This window comes from Phaeoacremonium minimum (genome assembly GCF_000392275.1).
Source record: "Phaeoacremonium minimum UCRPA7 unplaced genomic scaffold PA7_03_scaffold_607, whole genome shotgun sequence".
In the NCBI taxonomy this organism is placed as follows: Eukaryota; Fungi; Ascomycota; class Sordariomycetes; order Togniniales; family Togniniaceae; genus Phaeoacremonium; species Phaeoacremonium minimum.
Window position 1 is genome coordinate 104,525 of NW_006921509.1, and position 25,897 is coordinate 130,421.

Consider the following 25,897-nt stretch of genomic DNA (forward strand, 5'->3'; position numbering starts at 1 on the left):
AGAGCGCTTCATCAGCAATATCACGAGTGGAGGATGGTGAAGATGATCTCGATGCCCTGATGGCAGAAGCAGAGGCGAATGAACCGGGGCCATCAAAAGCAAGTACTGTAGCGAGACAAAGTATCTTTGGTGATGGGAGATTACACGGAAACTCGGCGAGTACTGGCGAGGACGAGCTCGATGCTTTGATGGCTGAAGAAGCGGACAAGTCTGCGACTGCGAAGTCGCACCCGCCGGCAACAACATTTGAGGATGAGGAAGAGGCTATGGCCGAGATGGATGGACTTTGGTGATGATTCGTGTGATTTGACACGGTTATGATTTACGGATCTTGTAATGATGGGATTATTATCAAGGCGTTACATGACAGAGTTCTAGAAAGACAGCCGTCACTGGATAGGGGGCGCTGTAACATTCGAGGTACCCAAGAACTAGCCTATTCTAGGTGAAAACATGGAAGCATTGAAGAGGCAAAGCTTTCGCCGTCCGCAATACGCGTGCCGACCTCTGGTGTCAGTAAAAGCTGTAAATATCCTTGCCGTGGTGTTGGGTGTCATACATTGGCGTGTGTGTGCAGTGAAGCTAGAGACATTCAAGCATTTGGTGGGGTTGAAATTGTCCTGCGACGGTACCTAGCACCGCGAAAACTCCAACGTCATTACCGCCTTACTAGGACCATTTTCCATCCATCCGCCAATGCTGCTCTCATGATCGCCCTGCAACGGCACCACCACGATGGCAGACAATCTAGCGGAAGCCCTGCACAGGCTTCACCTGGCTAGCAACACGGGGTCAGCGGCAACCGAGGGTGAAAATACCGACAACATTCTCTCACAGCAAGCTCCTCGCTCCAGCCGCAGACAGGACCCCGCGGCGCTCAAGACCGAGCTCGAGAAGAAATACCTATCGCCCTCGACTGCCTTCTCCACCGAATGGCTCAATCGACTGCAGCAGTAAGCCCTCATGAGATAGTTTAGAGAATGAAAATTGTTCTATGTTGCAACTAACCACAACATTGCCTGCTAGACGTTGGGATTGCCCTGTCGATTACACCGAGCTCTTCAAGGTAGCGCCGACCCAAACCCGGACCGTGACACGCTTCTTGCGACAAGGCCTTGAGGGAAGAGTCACCGGCTACAAAAACGTCACAGTTCCTGCGAATAGTGCTACCGCCAAGAACTCGACATCCTTTCTGCGCAAACCTGCTTCCCGAGCTGATTTCGTGCGAGGAGCTGCCGGTTTCTTCCCGTTCGCGCCTGGAGGACTGGAAGGTATTGAGGCCACCGCGGCGCTAGAGGACCAAGTACTCAGGGGAACCGGTGATGATGGTGGCGGCTCGGCCAACAAACTCGAGAGGGTCATCAGACTCGGTGCCGAGGGAGGCCTGCTTGAGGTCGCGCCTGGTCTGTCAAGGGGCATAGACTTTTCCAAGAAGAAGAGCAAGGCTAGCGAAGACGAGGCAAAGGCGATCGAGGAAGAGCTTGATCAGGAGCCCGAGCAGCTACCGGAACGTGCCGAGACCGACCATGCGGCCTTGGAAGATGGGACCGATGAGTCGGAGGCCGAAGACGAGGATGAAGACATTGATGCCATATTGCCCGTTGAGTTTCCAGCCCTGGAGCCACATGGAGCCCTTGCTGCTTCCAGTGCTAGGAAAGCTGGCCGCGAGTGGGCTCACATGGTCGACATTAAGCGGGAGATACCCAATTTCGACGAGCTGGTACCAAACCCAGCCAGGGAATGGCCTTTTGAGCTGGACATTTTTCAAAAAGAAGCCATCTACCATCTTGAGAGCGGTGACTCTGTATTTGTGGCAGCTCACACGTCTGCTGGAAAAACTGTCGTGGCCGAGTATGCCATTGCATTAGCTGCAAAGCATATGACCAAGGCAATCTACACCTCGCCAATCAAGGCGCTGAGCAATCAGAAGTTCCGCGACTTCCGGCAGACTTTCGAGGATGTTGGTATTCTTACCGGAGATGTTCAGATCAATCCTGAGGCCAGCTGTCTAATCATGACCACTGAGATCTTGCGAAGCATGCTGTACAGAGGGGCGGATCTTATTCGAGACGTGGAGTTTGTCATTTTTGATGAGGTCCACTATGTCAACGACTTCGAACGAGGAGTTGTGTGGGAGGAGGTCATCATTATGCTGCCCGATTATGTGTCCCTCATTTTGCTGTCTGCGACGGTGCCAAATACTCACGAGTTCGCCTCATGGGTTGGCCGGACGAAGCAGAAGGATATTTATGTCATTTCAACGCCAAAACGACCAGTTCCCTTGGAACATTACCTCTGGGCGAACAAGAACATCTACAAGATCGTAGACTCCGGAAAGAAGTTCATAGAGAAGGGCTGGAAGGAGGCCAACAACGCGCTGCAAGGGAGAGAAAAGACAAAAGCTCCAGAGGCAGCCGCCAATACTCGAGGAGGAGGCAATCAGCGTGGTGGGCAACGAGGAAATAATCAACGAGGCGGCCAACAAAGAGGAGGTGGCGGTCGAGGTGGAGGACAGCAAAGAGGCAGGGGCGGCCCTCCTCGCGCAAGTCATAACCCAGGCCATATGGGCCGTGTTGGTCGGCCTGGTGGCTTTACTTCAGCAGCCCAAGACAAGAATCTGTGGGTGCACTTGGTGCAATATCTCAAGAAGTCCAGCCTTCTTCCGGCCTGTATCTTTGTATTCTCAAAGAAGCGTGTCGAAGAAAATGCCGATGCCTTGAGCAACCAGGACTTTTGTACCAGCAGCGAGAAGAGTGCCATCCACATGGTCATCGAGAAGTCGGTGGCACGACTCAAGCCAGAAGATCGGGCTCTGCCACAGATTATTAGGCTGAGGGAGCTCTTGTCGCGCGGCATCGCTGTCCATCATGGTGGCCTGCTTCCCATTGTCAAAGAGCTAGTAGAGATCCTCTTCGCTCAGACGCTTGTGAAGGTTCTGTTTGCTACAGAGACCTTTGCAATGGGCCTGAACTTGCCCACTAGAACGGTTGTGTTTTCTGGGTATAGAAAGCATGATGGACATTCCTTCCGGGATCTCCTACCAGGTGAATACACTCAGATGGCCGGACGAGCTGGTCGCCGTGGCCTTGATACTGTTGGGTCTGTTATCATTGTGCCGCCAGGCGGAGACGAGGCGCCACCTGTCGTAGATCTACAGAAGATGATATTAGGGGAGCCTTCGAAGCTCCGATCACAGTTCCGTCTGACATACAACATGATTCTCAACCTATTGAGAGTTGAAGCTCTCAAGATTGAGGAAATGATCAAGCGCAGCTTTTCAGAACATGCTACACAGCAATTGTTGCCTGAGCATGAAAAGGCTGTAAAAGTATCCGAAGCCGATCTCGCAAAAATTAAACGAGATTCGTGTGAGATTTGCGATGTCCACATGGACGAATGCCACCAGGCTTCGCAAGACTACAAACAACTGACAGAAGAGCTCTACAAGGGCTTGTTGAACAACCCTATTGGCCGAAAGATGTTTACACCTGGCAGACTTATTGTTTACAACAAAGACGGTGTGCGAACATCTGGCGTCCTCTTGGCTGAGGGAGTGAGTGTCAAGGGGACAGCGACCACTGGCCCGACCGTGCATGTCCTTGAGATCAGGACACAGAGGGAGACTCGTGACTCGACAGATCTGCTTCCGTTCGTGCCTACGTTCCGCGGACTTCTGACTCCACTTCCTCAAGCAAAGAAGCATATCCACGTGAAGACTCTTCATGTACCTTTGGCGGATATTGAGTTGTTGACGACACACCTAACGAAGGGTGTCCTACCGGACATCTTCCAGGGTGGCGACTCTCATCAGAAAGCAAAAGAAAAATTGCATACCATTTGCAAATCTTGGACTGCTGATATCTGGGACGAGATGGACCTGAGCAAGATAAAGAGCCTCCAATTACAGGAAATCATTGGCAAGCGCAAACAAGCAGAGATTACGGCCTCTAGTTCCGAGGCTGTATCGTGCAAGCATTTCATCAAGCACGTAAGTCGGCTACTTATCTCGTCTTATGTAATTGCGCCCGACGTCACATGCTAATGATTTGATAGTTTGCTATGTGTCATGACCAATGGCTCATTAAGGAGCACATCACTCAGCTACGCCAGTCTCTGTCCGACCAGAACCTGCAGCTTTTGCCTGACTACGAGCAACGAATCGAGGTTCTAAAGGACTTGGGTTTCATTGACGAGAGCTCACGTATACAGCTTAAAGGCAAAGTTGCCTGCGAGATCCATTCAGGAGATGAGCTTGTCTTGACGGAACTCATCCTCGACAATGTCCTCGCTGACTACGAACCCGCCGAGATTGCTGCGCTCCTTTCGGCCTTCGTTTTCCAGGAGAAGACCGATTCGGTGCCCAATTTGACAGGCAATCTCCAGCGAGGTATGGGAACGATCATCGAGATCAGTGAGAAGGTGAACGAGGTGCAGACAAGACACCAGGTGATTCAGTCCTCTGAGGAATCGAACGATTTTGTGTCGCGGCCACGGTTCGGTCTTATGGAAGTGGTCTACGAATGGGCACGTGGCATGTCGTTCAAGAACATCACCGATCTGACTGATGTGCTGGAGGGCACAATTGTGCGGACTATCACCCGCTTGGACGAGACGTGCCGTGAGGTGAAGAACGCGGCAAGGATCATTGGCGATCCGGAGCTGTACCAGAAGATGCAGACGGCGCAGGAGATGATCAAGAGAGACATCACCGCTGTTGCTAGTCTCTACATGTAGGAACGAGCAGGGTGGCATTGATATGAGCATGTTGGGCCTTCCCTAATTACTGCTGTATCAGAATTGAAAGTGCCCTGGAGGAGCTTATGAGAGACGACATGATAGCATAGCATGAGTATGAGGCACTGTATGCATTTACGGTAAAGAAAAAGCATAGATGGATAGACAAATTATCCCAATGTAGGAATCACCAGGAAAGTTTTGCAAGAATCAAGGTATCCAGTAACTATTGCTTTCGCTAGTGTAAAGTGAAGGGTGGCCTGGTGAGAGGTCTCTATGAACAGCTTGTGAACTCAGCCATTACCTGAAGGCACTGGATGGACGCACTGCTAGTGGGCTCGACGAGAGCCGAGTATGATCATACTATGAAAATGAAAAGTCCCAAACGCCCAAGTACGCCAGACATTCTCCCAGGGCACAAGTGAGGCCGGCCCCAACCATCGACCTTTGCATCCAGGACCTATGCACTCAAGCCCTCAACGCCCTCAGGCGCTGCTGCAATGCATCTTCCTCCTCAGCAGTCGGCTCATTCGTAGCCGTCTCCTTGACGGGCTCCACCTTTGATGTCGACGCTGAAGCCAGCTCCTGTGACAGCTCAACCCCGGCGTCGTCGGCCAGCTTGCCTAGCAGCTCGTGAACCGCATCCTCGGAGACCTGCACCGACGTAGATGTTGTCATGGCGTCCTGGTAGATGCTGTTGGACATGGCATACTCTTCGTTTTGGTTCTTGAATTGCTCGAGCGTAACGAGGGTCTATCGAAGCAGGCAACGCGATTAGTACTTAGATATCATGACACGGAAATCGCAGACAGGTCATACCTTCTCGGGGTTCATGTTCTTCTGGGCCCTGTTCATCGTCCTCGAGGACTGCGCCATCATGTTCGTCATGCGGTTCATGGCGTTGTTGGCCTGGATCTGGGCTACGGAGAGCTCGGCCATGTCGGCAGCCTGGTCCATCTGCTGGGCGATGGCCTGCTTGGCCAGCAGCATGCGCGCCTTCTGGTATGCTTGTTGCGTCTCGCCCTTCTTGAGCAGCTATATCCACACAATGTCAGCCTGTTGTTTCCGAGCGGTGTTTGTTGTATAGGAGGAGCGAGAGGCGCATGAGTCGTTGGACAGGGAGACGGACCGTTTGTATCTGCTTCTTCAGCTCGTTGTCCGCCTTTGCGGCCTTCTGAGCCTCTCGACGGGCTTGCTTCGCATTGAACTATAGTCACAAACCTCGTTAGCTCCGCATAACGGTAGACAGAGGCGCAATCGGGGAGGCGATGTCCTCTTCGCGATAAGGAAGAGTGACAGGAGATGCGGCTTACCCTCGCCTGGAACTCAGTCTGCATGTCCCTCGCCATCTGTCGTTGCGACATCTTTGCGGACTTGGTGCGAGCGACGAAAACGAATGGGAGAGTCGGTAGTGTGTAGGTTGAAGATATTGCAATGTGGCGATGATATTGGAAGAGGCTCAAGGCATATGATCACCAAGGCTGGCCGTGAGCATGGTGGTGGTCTAGGCTCCCCCGCCTGACACGGGCACTCTTGGGCAGGTCGAGCCGCTTGGCGGGACGGTCTTCAATGGTGGGGCCACTGAGCCACAGATGACGCAGTTTGCGCCTCGGAAAGCCACACGCTCGTTACAGCACCCTTCGAAGAGTCCTGGGCGAAGGGTGAATTGAAGGCAAGCAATTACTATTTGAACATCTCGTCGCCCGCCTCAACATAGGTATTCCTTGAAGGGAATATAATAGAGTAATATCCACTGCTTTATCGTTACACTGTATGAGCTACAGTGATATGAGACTTTGCCTTCGATCCTGCCTGTCAAAACAAATTTACATCTATACCTAACATTGAGGGGGAAGTAACAGGACAAGAAGCGGTAGCTTTGTTGTTCATGTTGCTGCTAATTCGCCATATGGTTGTCTTTCCTATTAGCTCATTCGAGGCCGCTCATGATCTTTGACTTAGCTAAAGATTTCTCCTGCTGCTTGGTGGTAGGAAATCCGCCTTATAGGGGATGCTTCAAGACCCCTAAAGCTGCTGAAATACAGAAAATCAAGCGGTGGTACTTTCGCTTCGGTGATTGCAAACATGGGGAACTTGCCACCACAGCCAGTAACATCTTACTTGGTTCGAGTTCCATGCGAACTCTTGCGTACAGTACGCGTACGCAGTGATGCAAACCCCATACCTTGACAAGACAACGACTTTCTGTCACGATGAGCTGTTGGCTGGAACAGGTCTTCCCTTTCAGGAGAGACAGGGGCAGCTGCTGAAGAGCGCCCCCAGCCAAAGCCCCTGAACCCCGCAGAGATGTGACGGAAGCGAGCCCTCGATCCCTGGAAGCGATCTCGGAAAATGGCATGGAGAGCGTCTGTGCGACGGCGAGATCTTGCCTCATTCGACGGAGCGGTTTTGCGGCTCTGAAACAATCGACATGCACATCGAAAAGGGGGGATTTCAATAGTTCGTTGTGTTCGTCAGAGACTACGCTGGTCGACACAGCCCTAATGTGAGGGAGTCTGGGCACTTTGCCCACAAAGATGGGCATCTATGACGCTGTATTTGTTGTAGGTACAGTAGTAAACTATGCGGATCACCAGGAGCCATTTCTCCACCGTTCTCTTGCTTGAGCGCAGAACCGAGTTGATCGTCGTCTTCAAACAAGTCCATCTTGCGCTATGTGTTCCGGCAAAGATGCCATTCTCTTCAAGGTGCTCTAGTCTTGGGAAATAGAGCTGCGGGAAGGACAAAGGCGGACCTAGACGTGGTTCTAGGCTCTACGGGGTCTCAGATAGCCGTTGACAGGATTGTTTGTCGAACAACCCAAGCACCCATGGATGTGAGACTCGCAGAGTACCAGCCCGAGCAGCCGTGCCAGCTAAGTGCTGAGGCCAAGGCGTGCATCAAGGGCGAGAGGTGGCGTTCAAATTCCGACTAATATTGGACATTGAGGGGAACATACTACAGACGGTGGGAGAGGATACACAACCTCGAAACAATCCAATTGGAAGTCTACCCTTTTCAGCTCCCGAACGGGGGACCGCTCAAAAGGGGAGTGTGCGGCTGTGATTCCCGAAGCTACTGCACTGCTCCAAGGGGACAAGCAATGGCGGAGGAATCGGCATCTCAGCTTCCAGCTAATAATGTCGGCAGGGTTGAGACGAAATGCACGCTTGGAGTTTACGGAGGTAGACACATGGGCTCCGGATCTTCCATTGCTTATTAGAGGGGGTAATCGTTGCAGAATCTTGATAATGCTCAGAATCCAGATTTGGTGTGCTGGCAAAACATGTTAACGCCATCCGAACCGAAGCCAGTTGCCTCAAACCACTCATCTCCCGCCTTCAACGAGAGGCGAAGAAACTGGAATACTGGGGATGCAATCTAGAATTCTGCGTATCCCGGTAGACTCGATGCATTTCATCCGCGTAAAGTGCCGGCTCTTGTTCCGCAATCCGGCTGGTGCAGGTGGATTGTGGTTCATACGTGACCGCCCGGGGCTCATGCCGTCCGGGGTATATCAGGCTGTATCCTCTTGTCCGCATGAGCATTAAATTTTCGAGATAGAGTGTCGCCGAAACGAGGGCTGGGGAAGCTCAAACGCCCGCCGGAGCAACAGCGCCTGGGCCAATATTGTGTTTGGAATGAAATGTCTGGATCTTGTGAAGCTGATGGAAGCTCGAAGAAAGCGACCCACCTGGATGCACGGAACAGCAAATGTGTGTGCTCTGGTGGCTCTGTGGTTTGCGAGCGGCCAAGGCTGTGGAGAAACTTACGCTTCGCTTGACTGCCGGCGGGTTTCGCTTTAGCTAGCATGCATTGCCCTTCCCGTGTCCCATTCCATTCCATCGAGGTGCTTGGCCTGGATGATTTCTCAAGGTAGGATTGCTGGTATCTGGGCGTGCTGGGTTGCCTATTGAGGAAGTCGGGTAATATCACGCCTATACTGTAGGGCAAATAGGTTCGCGGGCATGATTGTCACGCATTTGGCAAGGTGACTCTTCAAAGCTACCCAAGCCGCTCAAAGTGGCATCTCGATGCAGACATCAGGACAATCAAAATCAGCTTATGGAGCGCATGATATCGTATCGGTCTCCTGCAGAAGGAGACGAGAAAGGGGGAAATCCCATTGTCATGGTCTACATAGTACGAGTGAATCGCCTATTGTCGATGCATAACGTCAGCGAGAGGACAGTAGCGGCGTGCTAAGTTTAGAGCTGAAAGGACCGGTTGGCGCACACTCAGAAGTCAGCACGTAGTGCGAGCCCGCAATGATTCCGCCGATCTACGAGAGCATCATCAAGCACCAGCGCCGTGGAGCGCAGAAGATGGGCGTCAGCAAGCAGCGAGCACAGCCGCCATATCGCCGCCATGGCACCGCAGACCCGCTGCTCTGAGTGGCCCGATCTGTCGTGATTGTCTGCAACTCCCAGCTACATGTACCTATGATGATACAGGACTTCTGCCTTTTTGCGATGGGCTGATATGCGATATGCTACCTGCAAAGCCAAGAGAGGAGGAGCACGACTGGGAAAAGGGAGGAAGGTCTTCAATCCAACGTGGGCTGGCCATCTATCGGTATCGGTATCTCGCTATTCTCCTCTCCTCCCTTTGCAAGACTGGCGAGACTGGGCTCGCCCGTGCATGTAACATTGGCTGAGGCACCTCCAAAATGCATACCACTCATCCACAACACCTACCAAAATGGTTAAACACCCAGACTCGCTAAAGTCGCTGGGACGGGTTCATCTGTGGGAAACATGGATAGTTAGTTGCAATGTGCTATGGTATTCTTAGCGTAAAAGTCAGGTATGCGCTGTTACGTACCTCGAGACGCTTAGCTGCTTCGTAACTCTGAGAAGGTGGAGAAGCATTACGGAGGCACAGGACGACCGGGAGGAGGGGAGGTACCTCCAGCTGCAGCTACGCAATCAAGGCAGTATGCAATTCTCCCTTGTGGACAGTCCCTAGGAACCTCCTGAGCCTCCCTCGCCAGACAAAGCAAAGTGCAGACAAGCAAGGGAATAGATCAAGATTACTCAAGTCTCTTGCTGATCTACAGATGGGCAGCCTGACCTGCGACAACACAAAGCTATTCCAGGCACTCCGACGATCTCAAGCAGAAGGATTGGTTTGTTGGAAGATAATACTAATAATACATCAAAACACTGTACAATAAAACCAATATCTGTGTGTGTGTCTCGTACTGCAGCAGGCCGGCGACACGTTTCTTACGAGTCCGAGTACCTAGGTAGGCAGGCTACCTACCAAGTACCCTAATAAAAGGGGGGCGGCAGACCTTGGCTTGCTTCTGGAGGGTACAAGCAACTGTGGGGCTATTTACTTTTACGGAAGGGACGCCAGGGGCAGAGAGAACGAGAAAGAGCGACGGGGGCTTTGGGGGCGTGGAGTGGACTGTTGAGTCTTGACAAGGGGGGGCAAAATCAGGGGAGCCCCTTCCGAGTTCCCTCTTTTTGACTTTCCTCGTTCGGAGCTGCAATTTGGGCTTTTGCGCTCCCACGTTCCACCAGCACCATCCCGCCTGCCATTCCCCCACCAATCACGTTGCCACATGCCAGGAGAGCGCAGGATGTACCTGGTGGCTGCCTGAGGCTGTCAGCCCCTTGGGACTCTTGGGACAAACGTGTCCTCAAGATAAAAGAGGCCACATCGCCCACACACAGCACCGCAGGCCAGGCTCCCGTTGTTCCTGGCATCAGATCATCAACCCCCTCCAATACCAGGCACCATTCACTGCAAAGGTAGTCAGTCTACTGCTATCACATTGAGTTGGCCACCGTGTCTTCATCGTCAAAGCAGCCAACCACACCGCCTGCCACTCTCTGCCGCCCACCAAACGGCCTTGACCGTGACTCATTGGCCTGAGTCGTCATCGCACTCTTCGCATTATGCACCGCCGCTAGTCCTGTGCCTTTCAGCGTATTTGTATTGAGGAACTAGGACGGCACCTCTTTACTGCTGTAACGCGGCTACTCTCTTCACCTCTTCTGTCTGCAAGTTAATTCTGCTGCTGAGCTACTATCACATCTTCTCGCCACACCTGCGAGACGACTGTAGCACCGCTTCAAACCTGCACCCGCAGTCTGGTTCAAGAGACATCCGCAACAAAGTCCTCCTTCACCCCTTCGTTTCCGTGTCTTCCCAGCGACAATGGATTCTTGGAGCAGCCAAACCGCCTCTCCCGACATCAAGTTCGAGAACTCGCCAGCCGAGTCCTTCCTGTCGGCTCCCGGCGACATGTACCCATCCCTTTTCGGCACGCCCGCGTCTACCACAATGAATCCCTTGGAGATCATGACACCCCAGTCATTCCCCGAGGACAAGACATCCGATGTGGCCGGTCTGACCATGTCCGCCGCCTCAACCCCAGCTCCTGAAGATGCACCAACCGGTGACAAGAAGCAGAGCAAGAAGCGCAAGTCGTGGGGTCAAGTCCTTCCAGAGCCCAAGACCAACCTGCCTCCGAGGTATGTAGAATTCCATTCAAGTCAGCGCGTGTTTGTATCTCATGCTAATCTTCTTGCAGGAAGCGAGCCAAGACGGACGACGAGAAGGAGCAGCGCCGAGTCGAGCGCGTCCTCCGCAACCGTCGCGCTGCCCAGTCTTCCCGAGAGCGAAAGCGCCTTGAGGTCGAGGCGCTGGAGAAGCGAAACAAGGAGCTAGAGACTGCTCTTTTGCACGCTCAAAAGACAAACCTGATGTTGGCCGAACAGTTGAATAAGTTTCGACGAGACTCCGGAGTGGCTTCCTCAGCCTTTGACTCCTTCCGGCCCAACCCAATCACATTCTCACAGGAACTGTTTGGCTCACAAGATGGCCACGGCTCCGCAGCGGACCAGAACAAGCCGTCCCTGATGGACGAGCTTCTGATGTCCGCCCAGTCAAACAACACAGTCAACCCCGCCTCTCTCTCCCCGGCCCTCAGCCCTGTCCCTGAGGAGGAGACTGGTGAGGACTTGGAAGATGACGAGCCAGCGACGACAGCGACGCCTGCCGCCGAGGCTGCTGCGATTGAGAACATTTCCCCCGACGTGACACAACATCCTGCTGAGGTGTTGTGCTCTGGCCTGCAGTGTCAGTCGGCGGAAATGCCGCAATCGTGGCTGGCCTCGCAGCAACCGCTGCACCCGGCGCTAGCTCTGTACTTGCAGCTCCAATTGCTGCTGACTTCCACCTCAACGATCCTTTCAGTCTGTCAGCGGCCATTGACGCAGATAGCTATGTCCTTGAAAGCGGGCTTCTCTCTTCCCCCAACTCGTCCGATTTTGAATACGATCATCTGGCTGGTGACGCAGCCTTCCCCTTCCCGCCTACGGCGGCAACGAACAACAACTTCGACCTCTTCGACATCAATGAATTCCTCAACAACGACGAAGCGACAACCGCACCAGTCTCATCTGGCAGCGGCCTCGCAGCCAACAACCAGCCCTCTCCGGTCCACGAATCTGAGGCTCAAATCACTCCGGAAGATCTTAACCTGCAGCCCCGTCTTGGCGCGTCCGCTTATGGATGCGACGATGGAGGTATTGCGGTTGGTGTCATCTGAAGGACGTGAGTTTGACCGGATCGTCGACGGAGAGAAGGCCGGGAGTTCGGCAGCGGCAGCGCCTGATCTACAGGGCCGGTGGCTGAACGGAGCCAAGTTGCCGTCTAAGGAGGTCTTGCTCACATTATTGTGGGCACTCAAAGTCGAAGAGAAGAGGTTACAAATAAGGGAAAGACTTGTTACTCCTATCCCGTCGGGACCCGGAAAAACAAACAGCGTCCTACAGACAACGACACCAGACAACCAGAAATATGTATTAAAAGTAGTAGCGAAAAGGGGCTTCGAGGAGCAGCATCAAGGCCAGGGTATTCCCTGCGGGAAACGGCGTCGATCTAGGTTGTGATTTATTTTTGGGGTAAACGTCATGTCCACAGGACACAACGAGGCGTCCTGGCATGTAGCAAAGCTCATGTAACTGTGGTTGTACTACTAGTACTATCTATCTACGATGGAAAAAATGAAACTCTGATGACAATCTAAACAACTTCGTGTCTTGTGAAGAATGCTCTATGTGCTTGTGTGTCCATGAAAGCCAGGGTTCAGTGATAGCTGCGATGATTGAAGATCTGCGCTGAAATGATCCCGGATGGGGCTTGGATGAATGTCGAAGATACCTTGGATGGTAATTGTGATAGGGGCTGCTTTCTCATAGGCTTTTGATCTCTGAGAAATATCTTACTTGGGTAGACTGAACCCCCTACACCTGGGCAGCGATGGAGGAGGTGGACAAGTCTACAAGTGAGCCTGATTGGCTGATGGCCGTAAAGTGGAGCAAAATGTTAAGCAATGGGCTTTCGCGGGGCAGTTAAAAAAAAAGATCCAAAAAATCTCCCGTTCAGAAAATACAACGATAAGGCGTTCATTGCAATTCTGCCACGCTACGCTGCAATGGCAACCGCAACTCTTGTCGCTCAGCCACTGCCGGCCTTGCCTTCTGGCTGGTCGGCAGACAAGGACTTCAAGGCCATCGGCAAGGTCACCGCTGCCACCCAGAGGAGCCTGGAACCGATAGGCCCTCACTTCCTCGCCCATGCCCGCCGAGCCAGACATAAGCGAACATTCTCTGAGGATGATCGGATTCAGGCACAGGAAAGCGCCAAGAAGGTTGAGGATGAGGACGATGGCGAGATCAGCGAGCCGGAGGACCCAATGATGTTGCAGCGTGAGGCCAAGGACTGGAAGGTAAGCCGTCACGGACAACCAGCAGCCGCCGATTGTTGTAGTGACTTTTACTAACGTGTGATTCCTCATCTCTAGGAGCAAGATCACTACCAGGTTCTGGGTCTGTCGAGATATCGATACAAGGCCACTGAGGACCAGATCAAGCGTGCTCACAGAAAGAAGGTCCTGAAGCATCATCCCGACAAGAAGGCTGCCACTGGCCGCGCCGAGGACGACAATTTCTTCAAGTGCATCCAGAAGGCTACCGAGGTCCTGCTCGACCCCGTCAAGCGCCGCCAGTACGACTCCGTCGACGAGGCAGCTGACGTCGAGCCGCCGACCAAGAAGCAGCTGGCCAAGGGCAACTACTACAAGCTCTGGGGCAACGTCTTCAAGGCCGAGGCCCGCTTCAGCAAGACGCACCCGGTGCCGTTGTTCGGCGATGACAAGTCGACAAAGGAGGACGTCGAGAACTTCTACAACTTCTGGTACAACTTTGACAGCTGGCGCTCTTTCGAGTACCTCGACGAGGACGTGCCGGACGACAACGAGAACCGTGACCAGAAGCGCCACATGGAGCGCAAGAACGCCAACGCTCGCAAGAAGAAGAAGGCCGAGGACAACGCCCGCCTCCGCAAGCTGCTCGACGACTGCTCCGCCGGCGACGAGCGCATCAAGCGCTTCCGCCAGGAGGCCAACGCCGCCAAGAACAAGAAGCGGCTCGACAAGGAGGCGGCCGAGAAGAAGGCCATCGAGGACTCCCGTCTGAAGAAGGAGGCCGAGGAGAAGGCGGCCAAGGAGGCCGAGGAGGCTGCCAAGGCCGACCGCGAGGCCAACAAGAAGGCAAAGGAGGCTGCCAAGAACGCCGTCAAGAAGAACAAGCGCGTGCTCAAGGGCTCGGTCAAGGACGCCAACTACTTTGCCTCGGGCGATGCCTCAGCCGCTACTATTGATGCGGTCTTGGGCGACGTCGAGCTGGTCCAGGGCAAGATTGACCCCGATGAGATTGCTGCTCTGGCTGGCAAGCTCAACGGCTTGAAGGTGGCAGACGAGATCAAGAATGTCTGGTCGGAGGAGGTCAAGCGCCTCGTTTCTGCTGGCAAGCTGAAGGAGGGAGACGCCAAGTCCCTTACAGCATAGACTTAGAAGTCCTTCAATTTGAGCTGTGGCGATTTGACATGTTTATTTCACAAGATAGACGCAGAATAGATAGCACACAACAATGAGCACGTTATCTACCTAAATCCACAGAATTACAGCCATGTGTGACTGACAGTCGATTCGAGAACAGAGTTTCCAACGAACAAATGCCATCCCATTACGAATTGACAATGCTGTGGTATCTACACATTTCACATGACAGCGTTAGCAGCTGTAGCTCGAATTTTGGATCGCATAGTAGTTGATATTGAGTGCTGCGCTGGCTGCCTAATGCCTGCCTAGGTAACCTGGGTCGGCATATTCCTTACACCATCTCAGGTGACATCGCGTGCGAGCAGCTCGCGTCCTGCCCTACCTTATCGTGGCATTCGCGTTCTGTCGTTCAATTGATTTACTGGCTTCCCCAAACGCCACCACAGACGATCTTATGCAAGCCATGTCTCCCAAGCGGCCCCTTCTGCCTAGAAAGCACAAGCTCAGTCAAGGGGAATCGACGGAGAGTTCACTAATCGGGAATGGGTCTCGCATCATGGCATTCTAGACAGTCAATACGTGAGGTAGGTTTAGGCTTGCAATCATCGTGGATATTGTCCTTGTTGCATTTCAATTCAACCAGTTGCCACATTCTCGATCCAGCCCAGAACTCACACATGATAAGACGGCCAGACTGTTGCCCCCGACTATAGTGTACGACGTACCCAGCAATTGCATATAAAACTCCAAGTTTAAGACTCTCGTCCTTCGTCAACTTGAGGAGCCATCAAACCATCCCACATAGCCAATTAGACGAACATTTCTATCGCTCTCATAACCGCTTATCAACTCGTCATGCCTGGAAAGGTCAGACTCCCTTCCGCTCTCGCCACATGAGAACAGTAACACTCTTCAGAATTTGTATTAACATGTCTCTCTTCAGATTGCAACCTACGATGAGTGGCTTACAGCCCGCAAGGCCCTTATCGAGAAGGAAAAGGAGCTCTTCCGCGCCACAAATGAGATCGCCGCCCAGCTTCGCGAGCTGCCCATGGTGAAAATCGACACGGAGTACACGTTCCGCACGGGCGCCGGCGAGACGCTGTCCCTCAAGGACCTCTTCGGCGACAAGAAGCAGCTCATCGTCTATCACTTCATGTTCGACCCGGCGTGGGCCGACGGCTGTGCTGGCTGCAGCTTCATGGCCGAACACTTCCCGCCCATTGCGCACTTGGCGTCGAAGGACACGGCGTTCTACGCCGTGTCGCGCGCATCGATTGAGAAGATTGAGGCGTACAAGAAGAGGCACGGCTGGACCTTCCCGTGGGTCTCGAGCGCCCGGGGCGACTTCAACCATGACTTCCACGTCAAGCAGGATGAGTGCGCGGAGCCAGAGGAAGCGAAGAAAGGGAGCAAGGACAAGGAGCAGCCCGGTATCAGCGTGTTCTTCCTCCAGGACGGCGAGGTGTTCTACACCTACTCGGCCTACTCTGTCGTCAAGTTGCTTGGGACGTTTACCATGTTGGATATGACGCCGCTAGGCAGACAGGTTGATCCAATCACTGGCCCTGCTGATTTTAGACGTCTTGGTGAATATGTTGAAGTTTAGTAGATATAATTTATATTATAATTCAGGTTAGAGATATTTAATAAATTAAAAGTTTAAGTTGTTTTATTAATTTTAGATAGTTATAGATATATAATAGGTGTATTGATAGTTGAATTACTGTTAGAAACCTATAACTGCTAGGCATTGTCTTTATATAGTCAGATTCAAGTCTATGAGTTTCTGCATTATTTACAATCTGCTGCAAGCAGGTGAAGAGATACGTCTCCAGCCTCGGCTGTCACACATTGCTTAGTATCATGCGATTGGACTGATGTAGTCTCCTAAGACTAAAACATCCCTCCACGACTCTATCTAGCCTAACAAAGAACGGCGCAAGAGAAGGATCGATCCACCACCAAGCCTCTTCATCCATGAATGAGCCCTGCCTAGATACCTAGATAGGTATCCTGATGCCATTTCCATCATCATGTCATCCCACAAAGTCACGCTCCAAGGCCCTACAGCCCCAGGTGCAGCAGTTTTTCTTAAAAGCTTCGCTGCAGCAAATTTGCGTCTCGTCACGCTCCCAATCATCCTACCGCATGGTATCAGCATCGGCCTCGGCCTCGACGACTCGCATCGCCTCAGAAAAAGGGGGTTCATGTATCAACTCACCGGATGACAGCAATTACATCTCCCTCCGTTGTCCGCATAGTCGTGCTCAGCCCACGCAGCACAGCACAAACGGCAGTCTGGCCAAGCAGCCGTGCTCATCTCGTGATCCAGGGTGAAGACCTCCGAGCCTTCAAAGTCCGCGGCGTTGCAGCCCGGAGGCGGAGGCAGCGTGAGCTGCTGCCACGTCCAATCGACGAGTTGCGCCACCAGGAGATGCAGCTCGAATCTGCACAGCATGTCCAGGCCACCGCGTCCACTCCCGCTCCCGCTCCCGCCCGTCGCACTCCCGGCGCCTAGTTCCTGCTGAAGAACGTCGTCGCCCTTGCTGAGCAGCCCCGCGACGGTGGCATTCATCGCGAGGGCGCCCTGGCCCAGCGTGAAGCGCTCGTCCGCCTCGCGCAGGGCGCCGATCGAGCCGGAGCGCATGTCGGCGACGAGGGACGCCAATGCCCGGGATACCTGTGTGCACACGCCCTGGTAGGTGTCGTTGAGCATCCCGTGCCCGACCTCGGCTAGCTTCTGTGACACTGGACTGGTTGTCGGGTCTAGGCCCCTGATCGACGGTTCGTGATAAGCCCATGGCCAAGATGGTGTTGTGCTCGGGAGGATCCAGTTTAGCAGGAGGAGCATGAACGATGTGACAGAGGCCCCGAGATCCGTCCATGTCCACGTCGTCTCGTCTGCGTCCGCGTCTGCGATGGGGAGTGCGCTTTCCCCGGCCTCAGTTCGACAAGCAGCTGGATATGACCCGTCCAGAATGTGCTTCGACGTCAGAGACAGGTCCGTTCTGTTCACAAGGATAAACTCGCGTATATCCATGTGGGTGCAGTTACTGGTGAAGCGAATAGAATTGTAAACTCGCTTGGGTAGACATTGACGATTGTTTTCGCAATGCATACCGTCGGCGTATGAAGCCTCGCTACATTGGAGGGAAAACGGCGGGTTGTCGATGAGAGGTGCACATTGCGGTCCGGAACATAACAACGACATGGACAGCCCATCCACCCCATTGCAGTAATGCGCGTCCAACGAGCTGCCAAGCGGGCCGGTGGTGTTATTATTTTCAATCAGCCCCAAAGCGGTCAACGTGCCCACAAGCTCTAGAAGTCTATTAGCCGACATATTGTCAATCAGGTGTGAAGACTCGCATCTGCTTGGACAGTGAGCCTGCGAAAGGGGCCGGTCACACTATTTAGATATATAAATTACAGACAGCACACCTACCACCGCCTATGCGAAGCCTCGAAGCAGCAAGCCCACCATACTTGCCTCTATTGAACAGGCGCCTTATCACTGTGTTCTTGACTTCGCAGGGGTCTGAGGGGAAAAAAGGACGGGAGCGAGGAGATTGTGCAGAGTCGACCCCCGTGCTGATTGGAACGTCGAGGGTTGGGGCTGAAATGGCGCTTACCAGCAGGGCAACTGACCCATGCAGTGCGGTTGGGCTTTCAAAGGGCAAACCTACGCTGGCTTGACACTATCAATAAGCTTAACTGAATCTGATCGGGTGCGGGGATTTGGCACCTTGACCCTGGTACTTCAATCAGGCATCTGTCGAATTTGATGGGCGAGCGAGCATGATCTCACCAGCAGGGTCGCTCGTGCCAGGAGAGAGCGGCAAGGCAGAGTCTGGCCTCTTGTCATGTCTGCTGAGGCTCAGGAACCAATGAGCAGAAGTTTACATCCTGCTTGGTCACGATGTTTCAGTCATAATATCTTCATATAACTAAGTATACTAGAATTAAGGGAATTCTATAGGGCTAGGAAAGCTAGAGCTCTACAGATAGAAGAGATTTGGAACTACTTAGAAATACCCAGTGGGAGATTTGGTTGAAGTGATGTAGGCTATAGACTTGGAGTTGGAACCTTGCGTTGTCAACCCATACACATGCCGCAGTGCCGAATCCACCAATTTTTCAGGACTCCGGCTTCACAGTGAAGCTCAGTGGCGAATAAATGGGGATAAAATCTTAGAGAATGTAACTTTCGTGTACTATAACAGTCTTGCGAGAGAACTCGATGGCATTCCATGAAGATTCATTTGCTAGTAAGCCTTGACGGTCTTGCTAACCGACACAGCCCTCTACTCCTAGCAAGTGAATTTGAATTCGGCAGACTTGGCTCTATTGGCTTAATACTCGTTTGACAACTTGCTTTCCAACTTATTATTGTGATATATTGGGGTGGCATCTTAGGTAGGTAGAGAAAGACGGTTTGTTGTAAGAGGTACGAGATATCGTGACGTCAGTTGATCGCCGACTTCTTAGCGTCGAAGCCTTTCATCATCCGTGCATCACATATAAACAACACTTTCAACTTGGGAGTAAATGCTCTACCAAATAACTCCACGATCGCCATTACCGGAATACAACACGGCTCTCAACTCTTTCTCTGTCAAGATTCCTTCAATGTCATAAGCACCATGCCTCTTCATCTAACGGGCAGTTGTACCTGTAAGACCATCCAATACTCTGTTGACCTGGACTCGCTGGATTCTGCTCGAACGTCCCTCTGTCATTGCTCGAGCTGCAAAAAAGCCTTCGGTACCAACTATGGGCTCACAACCAAGGTCCGCCATGACGACTACCTACTTGCTTATTTATATCATTAACCAACCTTTTCGAAGATCCCACTTGACAGGTTTAAATATGAGAATGGGAAACCGAAGCTATTCAAACAGGAAAACGGCGTGATCAGAGAGTTCTGCGACAACTGTGGGTCATTTCTATGCGAGTACGGAGTAAGGATATCGAAACAAGCATAGAAACAACGCACGTGCTTACTGCAAGTAGGAGCAAGCAGCCGATAAGTTTCGCTATATTACTTGGGGTACGTTCGATGACCCTGAGAAGCTTCCGCCGAAGGGAGAGTTCTTCTGTAAGGACAGAGCCAGCTGGATGCCCGAGGTGCCAGGTTTGTCTCTCATCTGTGCGTGTTGTCAAGATTTCCAATTGATACCTGTTAGATGTATTCCATAAGCAAGAGATCAAAGAGTGATATGTTGATTGTGGGATGGAAAATTCCATGCCTCAATGGAAAGTTAAGTGAAATCTGAAACTTGCTATGTATAGTATCACCAAATGAAACGCTGAAGTTGAAGACTTTTCGAAGTGACAAAACTGGTGATATATCTGTATGAGCTAGGCGTATCAGCATCTTACTATTTGACTAAATTCACATGGTTGTAGGAAGAAATTAACTACATTGCCATTGAACAGCTCCCGCGGTCCCACTTGGAGGTGTGGTTGGTGCGGTTGCAGGGTGCAGCCTGGACCGTTGGGCGTGAGCAGGCAGTGGGTGCGGCTCAATTAGGGGGGCGGCGGGTGTGTTGTACCATCCGCCCCCACAAGCCATTACATTCCACCTCACTTTAAATACAAAGGCATTTGCAGGACAACGGAAGTACAGAGTGCATTCTATAGTTTATGCCATCAGTATCTGGAGAAGGAAAGCATGATCATACAACCCCCCTCCATTGAGGCTCATGTCTCAGGACCCGTGGCCATCCACCCCAGTTCCTCCTCTCCGGTATCCACATGTTCATTGTGTTCTCCAGTCTTGTTTATAACAATATGTGTCTGAGCAGTGACTCGCGTCTCTCGCGTGCCCAGACACATCCTAATAGGTCGTCTGGTCTAAGTCTAGTAAATGATGTGGACTACGCATACCGTGGCCAAGCAACGGCCAAGCAAATCAGTCATTCAGTCGTCAAAGGTGTCCATGATAATGGTGTGATATCCATGAGGTTCTGACAAAGTGTGGTCCGCATCTACTGGACCAAGTGCCAACACCTCATTGTATCGCCGGACGACGCGCAGCATTATCTCGGCTCTCTGGAGCTCCTCGACGAGGTATCCTCTGTCGCCGTTGCGTGACGAACAGCATTTTCCAGAGCACCCAGCTGTTTTTTTCTCTCGTCATGAGCTTGGCCGGCAGTGCGAAGCGTGCATCTGGCTGTCTCAACGCTTGTCTCTGCAGTTGCGCATGCAACGGCGAGGCTCTCGCGGTATGCCTTGTCGACCTCGTTCATATCTCCTGCGTAAAACAGCTTCGAGTAGGCCTGCAGCTTCTTCTCGGCATTCTCGTATTGAGCGATCGCAGTGGCAAGACCATCTTCCAAGGCCTGGCGAGCACCGACACCTGACACTGCGAATATTGTCGGGGCGGTTGTCCTTGCCTCCTCCGCTTTGGTCTGGGCTTCGACGAGAGAGGTGTGGGCATCTGCGGCCTTGGTTCGTAACGCTTTAACTTTGCCGCTGACCTGGCCAATGGCTACACTTGTGGTGTCCTTGAACTTGTTGAGAGATGAGTCCTACTCATCACGGACCTAGTAGGGGGATAGTGAATTAGCATCATCATCGTATGACAGAGTGATTGCGTTTAGCTGCAGAAGCGGGTAGACAGCCAAAGTGGAGAGTCCGCCTACATTCTGAGTGAGGAAGCTTCCAAAATCAAGGTGAGAAGCTTCGGCCGGGGCTAGAACTGTAATTCCGGCCGAGGTGCGACGTCTCTTCAGGCGTTGATTCAAAGGCTCCGATGCTAGTCGGGGGTTTGCTGGTTCTAGTTGTGATCCTTGGGGAGTTGGCAGGCTTATTTGCCGTGTCCCTGGAACAAGGAGATGGCGTATTAGCAAGAGTATATCAGAGGAAGGTAAAGCGCAGGTAGGGGCCCGTTGGATCACTTGCAAACGTCGTCTGTCCTGTACATACCGTTCTGGCCGTTTTGCGGCCCGTGAGGAGACGCCATCGAATCTGGTCTTGACGGTGAGGTTGGAATCGTCGGTGATGATGATGGTGACGGTGACGGTGACGGTGATTGCGATGGTACCTGGAAGCTTGCAGACTGCAGCCTGTTCTCCTGGAACTTTGACAGTAAGGTAGGACTCGTCAGGATTGCTACGATCTGTGCCTCTCGTGCTCTTGCGTACCTCAACACCAGAACACGCAACACATTGCGAGCGATGATCAATGAAGAGGTGATATTATGCCTCCTATGAAGTGGGCAGACACATTCTCTCCAACCAAAGCCCATGCAGACGCGTACCCAGGACACAGCCCGAAGCGAGCGTAATACTCAGCCATCAATATCATTATCTCCAACCGGGAAATCCCCCGCAGCCTCTCATAATCCCACGCTTGGAAGCACCCCAAGCCCGCTCGCCTCGGAGAACTTGTCTTTCCCCATACCCTCGTCAAGCTGCCAGTGAACGAAGGCACGCTTGGAGTGCATGAGATTGAACTTGGTGGACAGAGCAGACCAGGCCTCTGCCATGGCAGTGGTGTCGGACAGCATGCAGCTATATCACAAACTCAGTATTCATTTAACAACGATTAGGTTTGGATCGACTTACACAGCACGGTTGATCTTGGAAAGATCGCTGTTGAGGATGCTGCGAGGAGGCTCGAAGCAGATATCGGGCTTGAAGCTGGTCGGGACATGGCCAGGGACAGGGACAGCTATAGGGATGTCAGCCGCGAGCAACCCGCGAGGCACCCGCACATTATTGCCATGGTGTTGGTAGGATGTACAGACTTGTAAGATGCTTGTCCACGCCACGAATTCACTTGATCCATCTGGTGGTCTAGCGATGGGTCACTTACATCTCGTTCCTTGAGCTTGAAGCCAAGCGGGCCACCATCAACGGCGGCGGCGGAAAGAGGGACCACCTAATGGGTCCCGCGGCCGTGGCCGTGGCCATCGGCGCTGAGCTGGAGACATAGGAGCTCTGACTATCCGGTTGAAGATGTCACGGGCTTGGAAGCTCTGGCTGGGATTAAGAAAGACAAGGAGTAGGTTTGCTTGTTGGTTTGGTTTCGAGAAAACAAGAAGAAGAGAGAGAGAGAGGAGGTAAGTTAACCTAGTGGCGGTATGTGCTGTTACCAACCTAGGGGAGGTATGCATCTAGGTAAGGTAGGTAGTTATCCAAGGGCAGCATCCATATGGGATACAAAATACACCTGCAAGCTTTGGTACCCTGCCCAGCGCAGCTGCCCAACTAACTGCATTGCATATTGCACAGACTGCCTGACAGGACAGACCTGCACTGTGTCATGTCAGTCTACCGGCTTCGAATCAACATATGCTCAGTCGACGCAGCTACCAGAAACTCAAGCTACATTTCGCTGCTCCGCCGGTTACTGCGAACATTTGCCTTTGTTGTGGCAGCAGCGCAGAAGCCAAAACGGCGACAGACATTGCCACATTCCGCGGCCCACCATTCTCCGGGAAGTTACAGCCTACAGGCTTGATGTACCTCGCTCGTTTGGACTTCAAGTCTCTCTGGAGATCAATCTGCTCCAATTATTTGGATCTCTGCTGCCGCTGGACTCGTTGTGTCTGCAGATGATAAGACACCTCTAGTGTCGGCAGCGGGCGTGAGGTCAGCAGAAGCAGAGAGAAAGCATGAGGGAAACGAGTATACTTGACACTAGCCTAGGGAAGAGCGAGAGAGAGGTGTAAGCTTGAGTAGGGAGTCAGCCAGCGACCTGGATCGGCTTCTAAGCAGGTGATTGGTTAAAAGTCCACCAATTGAATAGAAACCTGTAGAAACTAGGATACTTGAGTACTGCGGCTTCGACTACGAGAAAACAACAAAAGAAAAAAAAGAAAGGAGGGAGGGGAAGGGTGGTGGTAAGGAATATTGATTGAGAACAACCTCCATCTTGATGTGGATGGCACGGCCAAACGACCGAGGAAAGCGTAGGATCAATTTAGGCGGGAACAAAAAGGTCGAAGAGCAATGGGATTTGCGTAGTAGGCGATATCCCACCCGCCTCATGGAGGTTCTCATCAAATCAATAGACAGAAGTCCCACNNNACTGGCTCGGCATCGATTTTCAGCTCGAGACAGACGTAGCTGATCTGTGTGAACTGCGGACCAACTGTGCAGATGTATTGGATGTATAACTTAGTGAACTAACTCCCACCCTGTCACACCAGCCCGCCTACTGGAGCTTATCAAGTCCATCATTGCTCCTCAAGACCTCAACTCCTTCTCTATCCCTCTTCAATCACGCTAAGGTCGTGTCGGTGCTGTGATGCCACGGCGAGGAGAGGCACGAGTGGACGACAGGCGGATGGACGGACTGACGGACGGACTGTTCGGATTTTCCGTTTTGAATGTTACACTCTGTTGTCGACGCATTATTAGCCATGATTCTCCTACATCAAATGCACATGTCACGGAGGCGACCGAATATGGATCAATGCAGAGGAGAAGGGGTACATACAAGATCCACTGGCAACGTCAGTGTTTGACACCGGAGAGCCGGAAAGCGAGGCCCACGGCGACCACAGACGCGCTGACGGACGCACCTAAGTAGAGGGCAAACCGTCCACATGCCTGAGCCTTGGTAGCCACTGCTTCGGCCATGGCGCCGGCGTTTTGGCCCTGCGTGTTGACAAGTTGTGCGCGAGCATCGACAATGCGCGCTTCGGCATCGAGATGGCGTGCTTGGGCATCGACAAGGCGTGCTTGGGCATCGATGACGGCGGCTACCGCCTCCTCCTGGTTTGCGCCCAGAGCCGCCGGATTCTCGAGGCGCAGGGTGGTCAAGGTGCCGGCGTCGGGGCCGGAGACTGTAAGGTCACCTGCCAGCTGGGAGCCATCGCCTTTCTAAGGCTTGGTGCCAACCAGCTTGGCGAGGCGTTCGATTGCGTCGGTGACTGAAGATGGGGAAACGGAGTCAGAGAAGGGGAAACAGAATGAATTTTTTAGGTGGGAAAAGAGGCGCCAGGAAGGTGGGGGGGCGATGGAGTACCAGATAAATCAGGTTCCATACCGTACCGTACCATACAATACATACCTATGGGGATTGCCGTCAGGACCTGTCCAAAGACCTGCTGGCGATTGGTGGTGGTTCCGTTTGCTTCTGGATCCATGGCGATTGTCGGGAGCTCGGTATGGAGCAACGTGAAACGGCGATGGTAGGCAGGAGTGTGGTCCTGGGAAGGAACAGCAACGCTGAAACGGCAGAGAATCATCATGATGGCGGATCTCTCCCTAGAGGGGAAAGGAAAGTGGGCCTCTTAGGGAAATAATTCTGACTCTGATGAGCAGATGGTTTTCACCGCGATCGAGCGAGCGCGGGTGGACTGCGGCCAGCCTGGGCAGTCTGCGATTTTTCCTGAGGATGGCGATGGGGGTTGCAGGCGCCTGGCTGTCTATTTGATGACGAGTTGTTCACACGATAGCGAACAACAAAGGAGAGGAGAGATTTATCGGTCAGTCGCGGTGTATTGGTGGTGAGTGCGTTGCGCCATAGGGAGAAAAAAGACAGAACAAATGAAGTTGTGAAGGAAAAAGGAAGAGAAAGAACGTCATTACTTCTGTGCTGCGTCATCTTTGTTTATCTGGGGCCTGAGGGGCCCGTGCGCTTATCGATTGCCCCTGATAGATCATAGACCTGAGGAGGTTCGACTAGGAGAAGTTCACGTTGAAGGTACGCAGGAGTTCCTTTGGGCTCTGCCAAGGATCAGCACGAGGGAACAGTGAGCAACGGAGGAAGGGTTTAGTTACAATAGATGCTATTGAACGGACTTCGATGGCTGACCAGTATTAGACTGGAGGAAGTCCAGCAGAGGTGGCTTGACAAAGGGCGTTGAATACAAAATATACCTTACATACGACGAATTGCAAGATGCCATCTCCAAACAGCTAGTACACATTAATTTCGCCCAACAGGCCCGGCAACCGCGGGTCTCGATATTCCTTGCCCAGTTAGCTGCGGCTGTTGTTTTGAACCTGCAATGGTGTGATGCACTCTTGGCCCCCATTGGCTTGAGGCAGACTAAGAAGTTTTGACACCTACCGCGGAAACAGCGAAAACAGTTCCGCCCGAGCCGCGGAGAAGACACTTGGGCGGCACAATCAGCTAGCTACCTGGACGACGGCGATGCTCAGTGGCAGGCTCGGGGACGATAATACGAGCTGCATCTGGAGCGAACTTGATTACGCCGTGGCAGCCCGCCAACAACAAGAAAAGAGCTACTACAAGTCCCAGGGCAGCCCTAGAGGTGTCGATAAGGTGGTCGTCGTTCTCACCATGGCAGTCTGCCGCACGATGAGGGGAATTGGGGTT

The 25,897-nt window shown here is 52.6% G+C and overlaps 7 protein-coding genes across 7 annotated transcripts; 4 read left to right on the forward strand and 3 right to left on the reverse strand.

Moving 5' to 3' along the window:
- Positions 1 to 735: 735 nt before the first annotated feature.
- UCRPA7_8743 (putative antiviral helicase ski2 protein) lies at positions 736 to 4,734 on the forward strand (the record flags this gene model as incomplete). The annotated part of the gene is made up of 3 exons (XM_007921254.1): positions 736 to 953; positions 1,027 to 3,988; positions 4,054 to 4,734. 3 exons carry the CDS (start codon positions 736 to 738, stop codon positions 4,732 to 4,734), a joined length of 3,861 nt encoding a protein of 1,286 aa, XP_007919445.1.
- A 468-nt stretch (positions 4,735 to 5,202) lies between these two features.
- UCRPA7_8744 (putative snf7 family protein) lies at positions 5,203 to 6,098 on the reverse strand (the record flags this gene model as incomplete). The annotated part of the gene is made up of 4 exons (XM_007921255.1): positions 5,203 to 5,487; positions 5,554 to 5,769; positions 5,864 to 5,941; positions 6,048 to 6,098. The coding sequence occupies 4 exons, from the start codon at positions 6,096 to 6,098 to the stop codon at positions 5,203 to 5,205; spliced, it is 630 nt and encodes a 209-aa protein (XP_007919446.1).
- Positions 6,099 to 10,902: 4,804 nt separating this feature from the next.
- On the forward strand, positions 10,903 to 12,298 carry UCRPA7_8745 (putative transcriptional activator hac1 protein; the record flags this gene model as incomplete). The annotated part of the gene is made up of 3 exons (XM_007921256.1): positions 10,903 to 11,219; positions 11,279 to 11,826; positions 11,904 to 12,298. 3 exons carry the CDS (start codon positions 10,903 to 10,905, stop codon positions 12,296 to 12,298), a joined length of 1,260 nt encoding a protein of 419 aa, XP_007919447.1.
- Positions 12,299 to 13,186: 888 nt separating this feature from the next.
- UCRPA7_8746 (hypothetical protein) lies at positions 13,187 to 14,599 on the forward strand (the record flags this gene model as incomplete). The annotated part of the gene is made up of 2 exons (XM_007921257.1): positions 13,187 to 13,480; positions 13,556 to 14,599. 2 exons carry the CDS (start codon positions 13,187 to 13,189, stop codon positions 14,597 to 14,599), a joined length of 1,338 nt encoding a protein of 445 aa, XP_007919448.1.
- An 849-nt stretch (positions 14,600 to 15,448) lies between these two features.
- On the forward strand, positions 15,449 to 16,202 carry UCRPA7_8747 (hypothetical protein; the record flags this gene model as incomplete). Its single annotated transcript, XM_007921258.1, has 2 exons — positions 15,449 to 15,460; positions 15,537 to 16,202. The coding sequence occupies 2 exons, from the start codon at positions 15,449 to 15,451 to the stop codon at positions 16,200 to 16,202; spliced, it is 678 nt and encodes a 225-aa protein (XP_007919449.1).
- A 4,435-nt stretch (positions 16,203 to 20,637) lies between these two features.
- Positions 20,638 to 22,327, reverse strand: UCRPA7_8748 (putative alpha-tubulin protein; the record flags this gene model as incomplete). Its single annotated transcript, XM_007921259.1, has 5 exons — positions 20,638 to 21,129; positions 21,523 to 21,644; positions 22,004 to 22,113; positions 22,168 to 22,242; positions 22,311 to 22,327. The coding sequence occupies 5 exons, from the start codon at positions 22,325 to 22,327 to the stop codon at positions 20,638 to 20,640; spliced, it is 816 nt and encodes a 271-aa protein (XP_007919450.1).
- A 1,736-nt stretch (positions 22,328 to 24,063) lies between these two features.
- On the reverse strand, positions 24,064 to 24,698 carry UCRPA7_8749 (hypothetical protein; the record flags this gene model as incomplete). The annotated part of the gene is made up of 2 exons (XM_007921260.1): positions 24,064 to 24,395; positions 24,623 to 24,698. 2 exons carry the CDS (start codon positions 24,696 to 24,698, stop codon positions 24,064 to 24,066), a joined length of 408 nt encoding a protein of 135 aa, XP_007919451.1.
- Positions 24,699 to 25,897: the final 1,199 nt, after the last annotated feature.